This window comes from Dipodomys merriami, unplaced genomic scaffold (genome assembly GCF_024711535.1).
Source record: "Dipodomys merriami isolate MVZ:Mamm:240054 unplaced genomic scaffold, mDipMer1.0.p SCAF_37, whole genome shotgun sequence".
Taxonomy (NCBI): domain Eukaryota; kingdom Metazoa; phylum Chordata; class Mammalia; order Rodentia; family Heteromyidae; genus Dipodomys; species Dipodomys merriami.
Window position 1 is genome coordinate 1408455 of NW_027205270.1, and position 15928 is coordinate 1424382.

Below are 15928 nucleotides of genomic sequence, written 5' to 3' on the forward strand. Positions count from 1 at the left end.
GTTCCAGATGTGCAGTCTCACTATTCTCTCAGCACAGCCCAGGCTTGAGCCAACCTTGCCTACTAAAGCTACCTGCATGGCAAATACACCCATAACCATATAATTTATTCAAGGCCTAGCTAATGAACACCCTGCTTTCTCTGTGCTGCCTTCCCTAATCTGGGATGTCTGCTGCTCTTGCACTGAGCTTTTAAACAGGCAAATCTCTCTGCCTGCTGTAGGCTGGCTTTACTCTAGATAATACTACATCATTCCATCTTCACCGGGAACCTTTCCACACAGGGCTGGCATTCAAAACACTTTGGACCCCATATTTCCCAGCCCAATACTATGCAGATCAGACATTTCACAAGTTAGTCCTGTGATGATGATGGTGCCAGTGTCAATGATACAAACAGTAAAACCTAATCCTGTGGCTAGGGATATTTCTAAGGCCACAAGCATGGCTCCTTGTCCTGTGTGGCAGCAGGAATTCTTCTCTACACTAGGCTCTAGCCTGCTCTAGTCCTCAGTCCAGCTGAGTGGGGACACAATGTCTGCCATCTACTGTCTGTCACCAACCACAGCTACACTGTGTAAAGGGATGAAAGAACAAAACACCCATGAGACAACACTGGCTTTTGAAACAGGTATGTAGGCTCTTTTGTTTAATAGCAGTTAAAGGAGGAAAATATACAAGAAGAACAAACATGCTCTTTCCACAGAGGAGCTATCCCTCACCATGCGGCCCATCTGTTGCAGTAGCTTTACTACTGAGTTTTTAGAGAAAAAGCTCCCTTTACAGTTAAAAATGGACTTTACTAAATCCTCCCCATAAATGTAACTTTGTGCAAAATAAAAGGCCATTTCTGACACAACAGTGGAAAGTAATTACAAATGCAGGCAAAGAAAAGCAAAGGAGAAAAAGAAGAAAGCTGGGCAAGGAGGGAGGGAGGGAGAAGGAGGAGAGAAGAAAGAAAGAAGCAGTGGAAACAGAGAGAGAATCCCAGAGGGGAGGCTCAGGGAGGGGGCTTCTGAAGCCTGACCCAGGGCATGCACTCAGAGACATGTGCCAATACTCCCCCAGGTCTGGGACTTGCTGAGCAAGTATGTAGAGAATCTAGAACAATTCTGAGGATCGGGAGACTGTAAGGCCTATTATGCAATGAAATTCCTGGGGCACACTCCATGGAAGCTGTATACATCCCCTTTGCCTAAAGGGATTCTGCTCATTCTAATATTCAGGTCGTGTTTGTCTATATTTCAACAGCTTCACCTAGTCTTCTCAAAGAGATTTTCCTATGAATGCTAAAACTAAGCAAGCTGCCTCTATTATCACTGAAGTCCAGCGGGGTCTCAGAGTCCTCAGGAACATGGACCTTCTTTTCCCAGCAACTTGACCAAAGGTTCATGATGATCAGAAGACATCCATATTCCCACCCCTTTACTAAGGTCCTCCAGGGCACTTCTAGGTATGTAGGCATTTGAGGCCAGATATGAGGAGTCTGAGGGGCATAGGCACAAGTCCTCTTAGCTGTTAACTCGGCTATGGCCCTACAGATAAAACTAAAAATTTCCCACTTCATTGAGTCAAAAAACATTGACATACATGGACCCTATTCTTTTTATCTTCCAGGACTCCCCAACAGTTATAACTCTAATACCACTCAAAAGCAGCATGTTGTGTTTTTTGTTTGTTTTGTTAGAATAGAGGCATACTGAGAGAGAAGAGCAGATACCCCAAAAAAGCACAGTCATATGAGTCTTGAACTTGAATAAGCATTCTCTTTAGCAGGACTTTTGTGCAGAAGGCAGAGTAGCCTCTATTCCTCCACCCTATTCCCTTTTCCTAAACAGTATGGTTCTTTGAAGGTAGAGGTTGAAGAGCAATGCAGCCATAATACCTTGAAAAAGACAAGCTTGATATTCTTTCCATTCTCTCCAGAGCATTGAAAGCTGAAGAGATTTGCTGCAAACTGAATACTAGTGAAGGAGGGGATCTTAGTTCTTTCTCAAGCAATAGGACTTCAAGTTAGTGTAAATATATCTTATCCTTTTCAACAAAATTCATGGCTGGGAGATACCATCTTGTCATGTTACCAAAATGGTATCAAGTTTTGAGTGGCACTGCTGTTCTGTGACCCTCATCCTAAAACTCTGGGCCAGAATGAATCTTGGCAAGATTCTACAGGAACACATTTGTTGTCATATCGAGGAGGTTATACAACTATGTGCACATTCTCTTCCCCAGTGGTTGTCAAATTGTGGTAGGATATGATGTGGACAGGAGTAGGAACATAAAAGGAAGTTCTGCTTTCTCCAGAAGCAACTCAGTAGCCAAGAAAGGTAGTGAAGACTTCTGTGGATGAATCTCTCCTCCCAGTAATCCAAAGTGGAAATAATTGTATGCTTGTCTCTGCTTGCTGAAGCTCATTGATATTCTTCCCAGTTGCCTTGGTTACATCTTCCTGCAGTGTCTTAGTATGTAGGTTCCTCAGACTGACCTCAAGGGAAAGTCCTTGCATGAAGTCTCAGGAGTCCATCTGCAACAATTATTATAGCCTCCAAGCTAAGCCCAGGCTCCAGAGTTTGGGGGATAGGATTACAGGCAACTGTTCTCAGACGAGGACAAAAGATGGCTTTGGGGCTCTCAGAAAAGGATGGAAGCCTTGAGCTTGAGCAGGAAGAGCTTCGTATCCAGCATATAACTCAGTAAACATTGGTTTGGCCAGAAGCAACGAGCTGTGAGCCATAGTTGGCCATCTCACTTCTTGGTGGTGGTGGATCCACCACTCCAGATATCTAGTCTAGCCATGGCTGCCCCTACGGTGTAGAGCTAGTCACATTTCTGTTACAGATGGTGGGAAAAATGCTGTTTTGAAAACGTGAATGAACAATCCAAAGTAAGTCTCAGATTTTCTCAAAGTGTAAAGGGTTATTTTCAGGCATAAGAGACTCAATTGATTTCAGTGATGTTGCTGGAGGAGGCAAGTCTAACACTCTCTGTGAGAACTTATGGCAGTAACTGTTGACCTGTGAATCAAGTGCTCTCACCATGACAGAAGGGAAGGAGATGAATGAGGAGGAGCCAGGGCTCTGATTCAAACTGGCTCTCGAGATCCAGACAAATGCTCTAGGCAGAGTGAAACTCAACACTCCCAGCATGAAAACAACCTGCAGTTCACCATGGAGTCCAAGTTTGATTGCTTCCTATTCAGCTATGGTGACCCAGAAAAATAAGCATTAGAGGTCTTGAGTTAGATCTGGGTTAAAGAAACTGTCATCCTTGGGGGGCTGGAGTGAATCTGTCATCTTGCCATACGCCCTGCTTGTTTACCACCTAGTGAAAGTCAGAAGACAGAGGAGATGGACATGTAGAATTGTGTGGTCTTTAGTGTCATTAAACAGTAATGTTTCCCAGGTCCTTTGGTGCCAGGAAGGATCAGCTTCCTCATCTATATGGTGAATGGGACACCCAAGAGCCAGGATATATTTCATTATCTTTTTGCTTACTCACCTCACTTTCCCAGCCCAATTACCTTCTCAGTTTGTGTAACTCCTGGGCTCCAGATCTAAACTCTAGAGCCACAGATGGATGAAAAGTGGTTCACCACATTGAGAATGATGATGCCACCCTCCTAGGATAATACAGATAGTGTTGTAATCACTTCCCCTGAGTCCCTGCCTAGCAACATCTTGTGTATTTGCTTATTCTTATGCCTCTTTTACAGTAGGGAAAGGCTATGTGAATACTGTACAGGGGTTAATAAAAAAATAATATGCTCTCTTTTGAGGAAGAATGCACAAATGCAGGAGCAGCCTGGGCTGGATCCTAGACTGAGGAAGTGCAGGCCTCTGTGGGCCTGAGGCCAGCCTTCACGAGTGGTGGCTGCTGATGAGTCCTCGGAGCTGCCTGGCCACAGTGTCAATCAATTTCTGCTTGTCTCGTTCATTTTTCCGAAACTGGGCAAACACATTGTTCTTGCGGCTAGTATCCTTCATCCTAAACAGAGAAGAAAAAAAAAGAAGGAAAGATATTTGAGGCAATATTGGAAGGAGAACTTGCAAGAGGTAAGATGGAATGATGTCTCTTAACCTCTACCCAGAATGGAACAGTTCAGACTATTTCCACTGTCAGACCTGAACTTACCCACTAATTAGGGAATTGTCCCTCTGGCACCCACAGCCCTCCCAACTTCAGGTACCAACAATCAAGACCAGCTTTACAAAGGACCTAACCTACTTATTTCTCACTCTTACCTTCCCTACTTAAACCCTTTTTGTTCCAGGTACGCATCTGCTACAGGACTCAGACACGCTGCAGTTCTGTTAAGTCAAGGGACTCTTACAGAACGTCTATGGTCCAATCAAAATTACAGGAGTCTGTTGGGTCCTTAAAAATGGTATTGGAAGGTGAAGCAGAAAAAAATGCTCTTAAAAGAAGCAGTTCCAAGACAACATAAATAACTGACAGCCCATCTTTTTTTTTTTGCTAGCTTACATTATACAAAGGAAGATGTCACAGTTACATTTCCACGTTTATAATATGTTCCGATCACTTTTCACCCCCACTATCACTATGTTGCCACCGTGTATTTCTTACCAGTCTAGCCAGTTACTTGACTAAAAAAAATTGTGTGTGTGTGTGTGTGTTGTCTCAGGGTAAGGACTAATAGGCAGTAAAGACAGCAGCCTTGCTTTTGGCAAGGCCATCCTCTTACTTGATAAACCAGGGCTTTTAAATAAGAGAAGTCTTTGAATTCTCAAAAGTTGGCTGTATTCTCAAATCTTTGACCTTTGAATCATGGTAATGCTTCACAGATGATATATTCCTAAAGCAAAAATAATGGGCAGTTCTGGCCAATGGTGTTGTAAGATGGAAAGCCCTAACTGGGAGTATGGATTAAGAAAGTCAAGATTAGACTGAGATGGTCACTGAACTTCCAAATCTAACTAAGCCACTGTGACAGAATCCAGTAAACTGTTATTCCTATTATATGGCCCATAGGGGTGACACTGTCTAAAAAGAAATGCACTACTTGCCTGAGTTATGTAACTGTAACCCCTCTGTAATAATAAAAGCATTAAAAAAGAAAGCTCATAACCCCTTTGCATCTATGGCTCATTGCAAACCAGACCTCTGCCAATGGCTATCTCCAGTGTTAGGAGAATTATGAAGAGTATGCAGACCAGTTTCTTTCAGATTAGAATAGACCAATCTTTTTTTTTTTTTTTTTTTGGTCTGGTCGTGGGGCCTGAACTCTGGGCCTGGGCGCTGTCCCTCAGCATTTCAGCTCAAGGCTAGCGCTTTACCACTTGAGCCATAGCACCACTTCTGGCTTTTTTTTCTGCTTATGTGGTGTTGAGGAATCGAACCCAGGGCCTCATGCATGCAAGGCAAGCGCTCTACCACTGAGCCACCTTCCCAGCCCTAGACCAATCTTTACTGTCCTTGCTTAGGAGCTGGCCTAGCTCTCTGACTTCACTACTTTCTGGGCTATACAGACAGGCTAGAAGAGGGAAGGGAAGGAGCCTGGCACTGGGGTATAAAGTACTCCAAGGTATATTTCCAGAGGCCTCTGGCCAACCGTGGGTCTCTCCCTCTATCCTCACTATGGGCAATCCTTTTGCCTACTGGCAGATGTCCAGCTAAGCACAAGAACTGAGATCCCACTGGGCATTTATATCTGGTATGTATGGCATGTATATTTGTCTGTGAGCGCATGTGTGTGCACACACACCATCAACATATATTTATGTACACATATACACAAATATAGAATATATATATATATATATTCCATAAAGACATTCTATGTGGCAAGGAGGTGCTGATGAGAACCACAGCTGTATAACTATGGCTGACTGTAACAGCCAAAACTAACTGAGATTTTTCTCCCTGGTCTAAGCTCCAAATAATTTTTTTCAGGCTGGAATTACTCATCAAACACACTCAGAGCCACCACCCACATGTGGAGGCTTGTACTTGGCTGGGAAGAAGGAAGAGAATTGACAGGGTTTGGTTGAAAAGATGCATAAGAGTCCTCACTGCATTTTGTTTCTTAGAGCTGTCTGTAGAACTGGCTTTATTTTTAGATCATCCCAGACAAGGATTCCCTTTCCTCTGCTGGGTATGCTATAAATCTAAACAACAAAACACAAAACAAACAGAAAGAGGAAATGAAGAGAAACATTTTCTGCATTCACAGGACATGTAGTTTAATGCCCTCTGCTATGGTTAACTTTATGACTCCTTGAAGCAGTCCAGGGACAGACAGCCAGAGCTGGCTTTCAGCTCCCACAGGGAGGCTCTGTACTATGTAGGAGAAGGTAAAGAAGAGGGCAATCTCTGAGTCCTAGAGGCTAGGAGTTCTTGGCCATTAAGAATTGGCCATTAAGAATTGGAATTAGACACTGTAAAAATAAACTAAAATGCCCTGAAGGCTGATGGTGGAAAGCTGGTCATACCCAGGAATGTTCTCAAACTAAAAGTGAACTTCCCACCTCCTATCCCTTGTGCAAGCCCAGGATTCTGTTCTACTCTAGCTATGGTACCTCTCAATGACACAGGGGTCTCCTTTTCATGCTGAATGTTTTCAACAGGTATTTGCGTCTTCCTATGTCTACTTTGCTAAGATGGCCCAACTTGAAAAGGAAAGATTGTCAAGCTCAAGTGATACAACTTATGTGAGGAAATAGGAATGGGTCAGGTAAATCCCTACAAGGCTGGAAGATATGGATCTTAGTGCTATGGATGGGCTTTTTCCCTGCTGTGTTGGGAATGAAACTGTTAAACCCTGCTAGGGCTAAACATATAGCTTTGTTATAGGCTGGTCAGGACAATTATTTTAGCCTAGTGTTGATATACAAGACATTGGCGAGCCAGAACTTTCCAGACCAAGAGATTCTCAGGAATGAAGAGGTAAAGGACTCCTGAGAGAAGTTATGGGCTGAGAGAATCTCAGAGGCCATTTGGACCATTTAGTTACCAACTCAAAGGTTAACATAAGAACTTTGTGATTAGGGCTTGGCTTTAGCAAGGAATCTTCCTGGAGTCGTAGACTGCAGATCCCAGAGCCATGGGCCTCACCACTACCAAGAAATCGGCACATTGATGAGGAGCTCTCTTCTTGTCAGAGTTGAATTTCAGGCCCCACACCAGAAAGCATTGAGTATGCCAGGAAGCTGAGTTGGAATAATCCTTTATCTGATACTGATAGGGAAAAATCCCTACCACCACTACTCCCAGCCCCAAAGGAATTGGTGAGTCAAGGGTCACTCTAAGGAAGAGGCATCCAGCCAGTTGGCACAAGGCTGGTTTAGTAGATTAGTTTGTCAGGGTAAAGATGATGTACAGGATAGGGATTTTAGTGTAGTCATTAGTGTCAGTGAGGAAACTAGAAGGACTTGCCTCGAAGTGGTGGAAAAGGCCCAAGTAAATAATATACTTACTCTCTAGATATCCTAGAAAGGAAAGTTATTGGGAGAGAGAACCATGGGAAAGAACGTTAAAATAGAAGCAACAGTCTTTGCTATGATGTCTACATCTTAGCTTCAATTACATTTTCCTGTGTCCTGTTTACCCTCCATAGCTTATCCTTCATCTCTATCTTCTCTCCCTTGATCATAGTAAGCATAGTAAGAAGGACTCCTTCTGACCCTTAGAGAAAGAGAAAGTCTTCCTTTGGATCCCATACACTCTAGGTCTTGCTTCCTAGGATTTGAGACATGCTTGACTAGCCATACATGTAGACTTTTTTTTTTTTAACTGACTTTTAGACTAGTCTTTCCAATTGCAAGAGAAAGCTATCCTTTTATATATTGGGGTTGATCTCTGACTTTCTAGCTCTCAGCTAGATTAGCAAAAGCTATAGCCAGGCTGCAATATATAGCAGATTCCAGCTTCTAGGCAATATATTGGTTAGCACTCAGATGCTCTAGAGGTGGGTAACCTAATTCCAGAGAAGTTGTGCAAAGCAACCTTTGCTGTCCAGTGACAGCTTTTAGGCAAGAATCAGACACCCTAACATAGCATTTTTGGGACAGTCAGTATAACAAAGCTCATTCTGGCAGAGTTTGGGCAGATGGAAGTATCAATAACTCTCATGAATCCTCTGCTGGGATTCAGTGAGACTACTTCTCTGTGGTACAGCTTTATCTACCAACATATCATAAACTAGTGGAGCCAGCCTATTCAGCTTACTAAGCTAGCTTGATCTCAACTAGACTATCTTCTTTTCTTTGTCTTCTTTAGCTACCTCATTAGACTAACAGGTAATGTTCAGTTCTGACCTGTACTTGACCTAGCTTGTTGGAGCACAAAAAACAAGAAGAGGAAATGTTGCCTGTTAAGTGCAATGACTAGAATGGCTGATAGGACCTATGGTAACTTCAAGAACAAGGATGTATCTCAAGGCATCAGAAACAGAAAATTTTTCTTCTTATACCCTCTGCTCCACCCCCAACTCCCCAGCTCCCAACACCAACCACTGGACTAGGTACTCACTTCTCAAGCAGGGTCAGAGCTGTTACTGGATTTACACGGAGGTACTTGCAGTTGGGCTGCCCATAGTCAGCAAGGTAGGTTGACCAATCCCATTGAATGAAAAGATCCAAAAGCTGTAAAATAGCCAAATCCCCATATCAGAGATTAGTAAAAGAGACAGGTAAAACCAGGATACTAGTGATCCCAACATTCCTTTTTACCAAGTAGATAATCTATCTAGAAAGTAGAAGATGATATAAGGAGAAAAATGGCTATCAATGGACTGGAATGTGGCTTAGTGGTAGAGTGCTTGCCTAGCATACATGAAGCCCTAGGTTCGATTCCTCAGTACCACATAAACATAAAAAGCTGGAAGTGGTGCTGTGGCTTTAGTGGTAGAGTGCTAGCCTTGAGCAAAAGAAGCTCAGGGACAGTGCCCAGGCTCTGAATTCAAGCCCTAGGACTAGCAAAAAAATAAAAAGAATGGCTATCGAATATGGTGCAACTAACAAAACAAATTGGTAGTAAACAATAAGCTCTGTCATAAGCACAGTGCCATTGCTAGGACTACATGTCAGACATGAGCTCTCAGAGAAAAACTGTAAAAAAACAAAACTGGATTGATCCCAAGGGCAGAACTCTCATACTCATCACTCATTATTAATTTCACAAATGCTTGTCAAATGCCTTCCCTATGCCAAGCCCCACTCTAGGAGATGAGGTTTCAACAATGAGCAAATAAAGGTGGTTATATAGTCCAGTGCTGCAGTAAAATTTTCAACATCAGCTAATTTAATACTAACAATTGTTCATGTTCCCATATTGTTGGTCAACCCAATATCCTTTATAGCCTTTTTGTTGTTACTCCATCACAAGATGCAGTTTAGGATCAGGTAATACATTTAGTTGTCAGGTTTCCACTTTCCTTCAACAGGAAATATTTCTGCAGCCTTTTTACTTCCTTCCTTCCTTCCTTCCTTCCTTCCTTCCTTCCTTCCTTCCTTCCTTCCTTCCTTCCTTCCTTCCTTCCTTCCTTCCTTCCTCCCTCCCTCCCTCGCTCCCTCCCTCCCTCCCTTCCTCCCTCCCTTCTTTCTTTTTCTGTCCGTTGTGGTGCCTGAACTCTGGGCCTAGGTACTACCCCTCAGCTCTTCAGCTCAAGGCTAGCGCTACCACTTGAGCCACAGCACCATTTCCAGCATTTTCTGTTTATGTGGTGCTGATGAATTGAACCCAGGGCCTCATGCATGCAAGGCAAGCAATCTACCACTGAGCCACCTTCCCAACCCCTCTTTTTCTTTTTTAAAAAATGATACTGACATACTAAATTACAGCTCATGGGAGATGGGAAGGGATGGGAAGGGGAAACAAAGGAGGAGGCAACAATGCTTGGTAAGAAATGTCATCATTATCTTGCCCATGTAATAGTAATTCCTCTGTATGGTATTTTCACAATTAAAAAAAATTTGAAGGACAAAAAAATTACAGCTCATTATTTATTCATTTTATTATGTTTATTATGTTTATTATAGCTGTACAAAGTGGTTTCAATTAAACATGCCCATTTATGTATACCTCTTGGTCATTGTCACCCCTTCTATCATTCTCCCTGCATCTATCCCAACCCCATTTATCTCGTTTCATTTTCCGCTATGTACTCTTGAATATTATACCAGTATTCACCATTCCTCTCTCCATTCACCTGCATACTGCCCCTTAGTCCCTGTCCTCCAAGATAAGACATATTTCAACTCCCTGGTATTCACTTTGTTAAACTGTCTGTTAATTGTCTCTAACCCTGACTTATTTCACACAATACGATTTTTTTCTAGGTCATCCATTTCCCCACAAATGACATATTATTGTTCCTAATGAACACAATTTAATTAAATATAACCCTCTCCCCACACACACACTCACACACACACATTCACTTGATCTATTTGTTGGTTGTAGGGCACCTGGGCCGTTTCCATAACTTCACTATTATGAATAATGCTACAGTGAACATGGGTATACAGGTGCCTTTTTTGTATCCTGACTTACAATCTTCTGGATAAAGTGCCCAAGAGTAGTCTTCCTGCATCATAGGCTAGTTCTGTTTTTGTTTTTTTTTTTTTGAGGAATCTCTACACTGACTTCCACAGTGGTTGTTCTAATTCACATTCCCACCAAAAATGTGTCAGGACTCCTCTTTTTCCTTGCATTCTCCCCAGCATTTATTGTTGATATTCTTGATGATAGTTATTCTGAGTGAAGTGAGAAGGAATCTCAGTACTGTTTTGATTCGCATTTCCTTTATAGCCAAGGATGTTGAGCATTTCTTCATACATTTACTGGCCATCTGTACTTCTGAGAAATGTCTGTTTTGCTTCTTTGTCCATTCGATAAACATTTTAAAATACATTTAGTATCACCTCCTCCACTTTTCACTTTAGTTTAGGTTTGTCTGAAGCTTTCTACAAAGGTTCATGCTATGCATTCCTGTCCAAAGCAGCTCGTTAAGTGGTGCTGTAACCTCCTCAGTGTCACAAATGGACACATACAATGTCCATCTATACATCACAGACAAACTTAATTGATCTTTGATCAGCACCTGGAGAAGCTTACTAGTTGCAAACTAGCTTCCTGTTATTTATTTTGTTAAACTGTCTGTTAATTTTTTAAAGGTTTATACCATGGAAACCCATCCCTGCATACACCATACTCAGTTTGATTGTGTATGTATGTGATCTTTTTGGATACATACAAATACAGTACTCCTGATTAAAATCTCTCATATTAGGCATCCAATAATGATTTTTGCTGGATCCTGGCTTTACAATAATCGTTACAAACTTATGAGATTCTATATTCTGTCCACATTTATCAGTTATCATTCATTATATTGCAAGGAAGTGCTCTCCCCCCTATAGATATATTTAAACATGCATTACTGGTTTGGACTCATGGATTCCCAATCTTTTTATGGCTTATACTCATTACTATGACTACTGTTCTGGTACTCAAATTATCCTATATTTGGCCTTTCAAACAGGATAACTTTCTGGGATACTTAAGAACTATAGGCTCATCGCACATTTACTCTGCCCCAGCTCTATAGCCAGCAATTTCTTAGTAGATTCTTCTAGTAGTATGTTATTGGAGTGTCTTTATTCACCATTGGGTGATAGTTTGAAGGGAACATAATCCTTTTAGCAGATAAGCTAGGAAAAATGTACATATGAATACACATATACGCACATATATTTTAAAAGTCATGGATCCAGCCATGTGCCAGTGGCTCATGCCTCTAATCCTAGCTACTTTCAAAGGCTGAAACCAGGAGGACATTAGTTTGAGGCCAGCTGGGGCCTAAAAATGTAAGTCCATTGGTCTCCATCTCAAAGAAAGAAACTGAGTATGCGGGCATGAGCCAGTTATCTTGACCATGGTTTCAGAATTATTTGCACATACCACTATAAAACCCCTGATTCTCCAATAACACAATGTTACAAAAAAAATCAGTTCAAGATCTGTTCATAATTCTCCCTCTGAAGGGGAAGATCACACATGTGCCAAATACAGTATTTGGAAACCACTTGGACCAGTCCTCCATTTTGTTAATATTGGTAACAGATTTTGTTTTCTTAAAAATTTTTTTACTTTGAAATAACTGCAGACTGACATAAAAGTTACAAAAATGTACAGCATTTCTCTATACCTATTACCTGGATTCTTTATGTTCATGACTTACATTGCTATGGTATAATTGTCTGAATTAGGAAATTAACATTGGTATAATATTATCAAATTACAACTTTATTCTAAGTTCACCATATTTTCCAATTAATGTAGTTTGTTTCATTTCTGGAATCCAATCACATCTTATACATTATATTTAGTTAAAATGCTTTCTCAATGTCTTCTAAGCTGCTACACCACTTCAGTCTTATCTTTATTGTTGTTTTGTTGTTATTAAGTAATTGCACGAGGAGCTTACAATTCCAAAAGTCAAGTTATAAGTACAATGCTTTATGAACAATGCCATCCCTTTCATTCATTGTTTCCCCAATTTCCATCCCCCATCCCTCCCCTGAAGTTATGTAGTTCAATTTTTACGTAATTGTAAATATTGAATATAATGGATGCATTTTACTCATCTTTACTCCTTCCATTCATGTCCCCTCTGTTATTGCCCTTTCCTTTTCCAATTCCTGGTATTCATTCATTCAACAGTTCATTTAAGTATTTTTAAAAATGTGATTGTAAATCTGATACACAGAGGGGTTACAGTTACCTAAGTCAGGTATTCAGTACACTTCTTTTTGAACAGTGTCACCCTTCCCTCATTTACCCCCCACTCTGCCCCACCTCGTCCCCTTTTGCCCTCACTTGTACATGTCATTTAAATTTTTTTGATTTAATTTTATTTTATTTGTGAACATACTGTACAGAGGGGTTACAATTACATGGGCAGGATAATGCATACATTTCTTACCAAGCATTGCAGCCTCCTCCTTTGTTTACCCTTCACATCCCTTCCCAGCCGCCCCCCTTCCCCCCAATCCCAATCCTTCTCCTTCCCCCCCTTCTCTCCCCCCCCCCCCGCACTGACGTTGTAAAGCTCGTTTTGGACATGACAATTTGTACTTTTCATTGTTGCAACAGGTCCACCTGTATCCTTAAACAACTGGTTTTTCCCCATCTCCTCCACAAGTTATACTGACATCAAATATAGTGAAAGCAGGGGTTATACTGTGGGGAAGGGACATACAAAGCAACAAAGAGATAATCTTATAAATGCGTTAGAAACACATGCATGAAAGAAAAAAACATTAAAATACATATCTAAGGGTTCATTTTCCTGACATTGGTAGCTGAGGTATTGGTGGCTCATACTTATAATCCTAGCTATTCAGGATCCTATTGAGGATAGGCTGAGATCTGAAGCCAGCTTGGGCAGAAACATCTATGAAACTCTTACCAGAAAAAAGCCAGAAGTGGAGGTGTGGCTCAAATGATAAGAGTACCATCCTTGGGCAAAAAAAGCTAAGGAAAAGCTTCTTGGCCCAAGCCCTAACACTGGCAGACACACACACACACACACACACACACACACACACACACACACACACACACACACACACACACACACACACACACACACACACACACACACACACACACACACACACACACACACACACACACACCTTACACCAAAACAACAAAACAACCCTCAGTATTTATGATATATTTAAATGTTTATTTTGTTAAATGTCCCTCAATTTGGGTATCTTCTCATGATTAGGTTGAGACAGAAGTTATCAAGCAGGGGGAGATTTTGTCTTCTAGAGGGCACAGGGGGAATTTCTGATTAGTACAAGGTTGGGGCAGTGGTAGTGGTTGCATTAGTTTCTAGCAGCTAGGGACAGGGATTCTGTAAACCATCTTATTGTGCAAAGGGTAGTTCCTACAATAAAGAATTACTTTGGCTCAAAGGTACTGAGTGAGGTTCAAAGGTTAAGAGACCCTGGATTGAGGTTATTCAATTTTTGTAAAAATATCACAGAAGCTTTATTATGCATTCAAATGTATCAAATCATGTCTATGTCTCCATTGCTAGTCATATTACCCTTGGTCATTTGGTTCAGGTGGTAGTTGATGGTGTTTCCCCACGGTAAAGTCATTATTTTCCTCTTTGTAATTAATTCATTTCTTAGAGGAGATATTGTTTCAGACTATGCAAACATCCTGTTTCTCCTCAAACTTTTGTATGCCAATTTTAGCATCTATGAGTGGACCTTGTCTGCAACAATATTTACTGTGGTGTCTGACCACAGTATTTTCTATTTCCCCTCATTCTTTCTGTAGTCATTAATTCAAATTCTTCTGTGAGGAAAACCACTGTTCCTTCTTCTCCTCCATTTATCTAATTATTTATATCAGTATCATCTTCTGGATATTTATTTTATTTCCTGGTTATAGTCCAATACAATCATTACTTATTTTGTTTTCAAGATATTCCAGTGTTGGTTATTATGAATTCCTAAGATTGAATCTCCTTTGTATTTTTGACCTGCTTCTATCCTTGTTTTTTTGTTTTTTTGTTTTTTTTAATATGTCCTTCCTTTCTGGTACAAGAAGATGCTCCAAATTATCTTTCATCATTCTCTGTCAAAGATTTGGAATGAATAATTTATCCAAGGTACCTTGGTTCTTTCAATTAGACAAAGATATTTGGAAAACAAGATCTGAAGCAGGGTGCCAGTGGCTTACGCCTGTAATCCTAGCTACTCAGGAGGCTGAGATCTGAGGACCTGAAGCAGACAAATCCAAGACTTTTTTATTTCCAATTAATCAGCTCAAGTGGTTGAATGCCAACTCAGTGAAAAAGCTAAATAAGAATATGAGGTCCTAAGTGCCAGTACCAGCATGTATTGATGCATGCTCACATACAAAAAAACAAGATCTTAGCACTTAGCATGCTCGTTTCTACTACGTAGTATGCAGTCAGGTCCTCTGAATGGATAGAACTAAAGAAAATACATATGTATACTAAGTCTTGCTTACATTTATATTTATTTTTGAATCTATTGTACATGCATATTAAAATCATGAATTCATACTGGTATCTTCAATGCAATGCAGGGTAGAGGGTTAATTCTGGCCTCTTGATTTTTTCTTTACTTATCCTTTCTTTCACTGACAGTAAAAAAAAAAAACAACTCTAGATATAGTTGACTGGTGAATCCTAGTAGAAAGTAGTTTCTCAGTTGCTAACTTGAATCACTTCAAGAAATAAATTTGTTAACTAGAATATGCTATTCATTTTTCCCATTATCTTTACAGATTCTAGGCAAAATAAGGTTCTTTTTCAAAGCCTTTTCAACTTAGAAACGTTCATTTTTCACTATTTTTGTTTCACTTGGATTCCCCACATTCTGGTTAATTTTAATTTAGAGGCAGATATATAACAAGAATACAGAAAGAAACATCACTTTCTCTTCATATTAACTAACTCATTTCCCTTCCCTGGCTTCTTTCTACATCTTTCTCATTTTCTTCTGGCAGGTAAACAATCTAGTTTAAATTACCTACCTTTTATTCATTTTGCACAAATGAGTAGATACATGTGGCTTTCCCCCCTCTCATAGCTTCCTCTTTCTCACTTGAAGAGCATCTTATAGCTACTCTTTTGCATTTTTCCCACATAATAGCATATCTCATAACTCTTCCTCTAGAAGCCTATTCATTAGTGATCATATTCTCAATTTATTCATACGATTGTGGATTTTTTGTGGTGGTACTGGGGTTTAAACTCAGAGTCATGCATTTGCTAGGTATACATTCTACTGTTGAGCCATACCTCCATCTATTTTTTAAAAACTAGATAAGAAGTCATTTTCAACAGACAGACGAGATACTATATTTTGGAGGCACTTCATTGTTCAACTAAGGGAATAAGAGAGTGTGGCTATTTAC

General features: G+C 40.6%; 1 protein-coding gene across 3 annotated transcripts in view; it reads right to left on the bottom strand.

The window, feature by feature from the left end:
- Nucleotides 1–614: 614 nt before the first annotated feature.
- Nucleotides 615–15928, bottom strand: part of Exoc6b (exocyst complex component 6B) — a 522886-nt gene continuing 507572 nt past the window's right edge. For 2 of the 3 annotated variants that reach the window (XM_069988972.1, XM_069988970.1), the window contains 2 exons: nt 8486–8598; nt 615–3982 (listed from right to left, as the gene is read on the bottom strand). In XM_069988972.1, the coding sequence (XP_069845073.1) occupies nt 3856–3982; nt 8486–8598 (240 nt within the window). In that variant the 3' untranslated portion in view covers nt 615–3855. The remainder of the gene's footprint in view (nt 3983–8485; nt 8599–15928) is intronic. The other variant, XR_011365308.1, reaches the window with a different exon arrangement.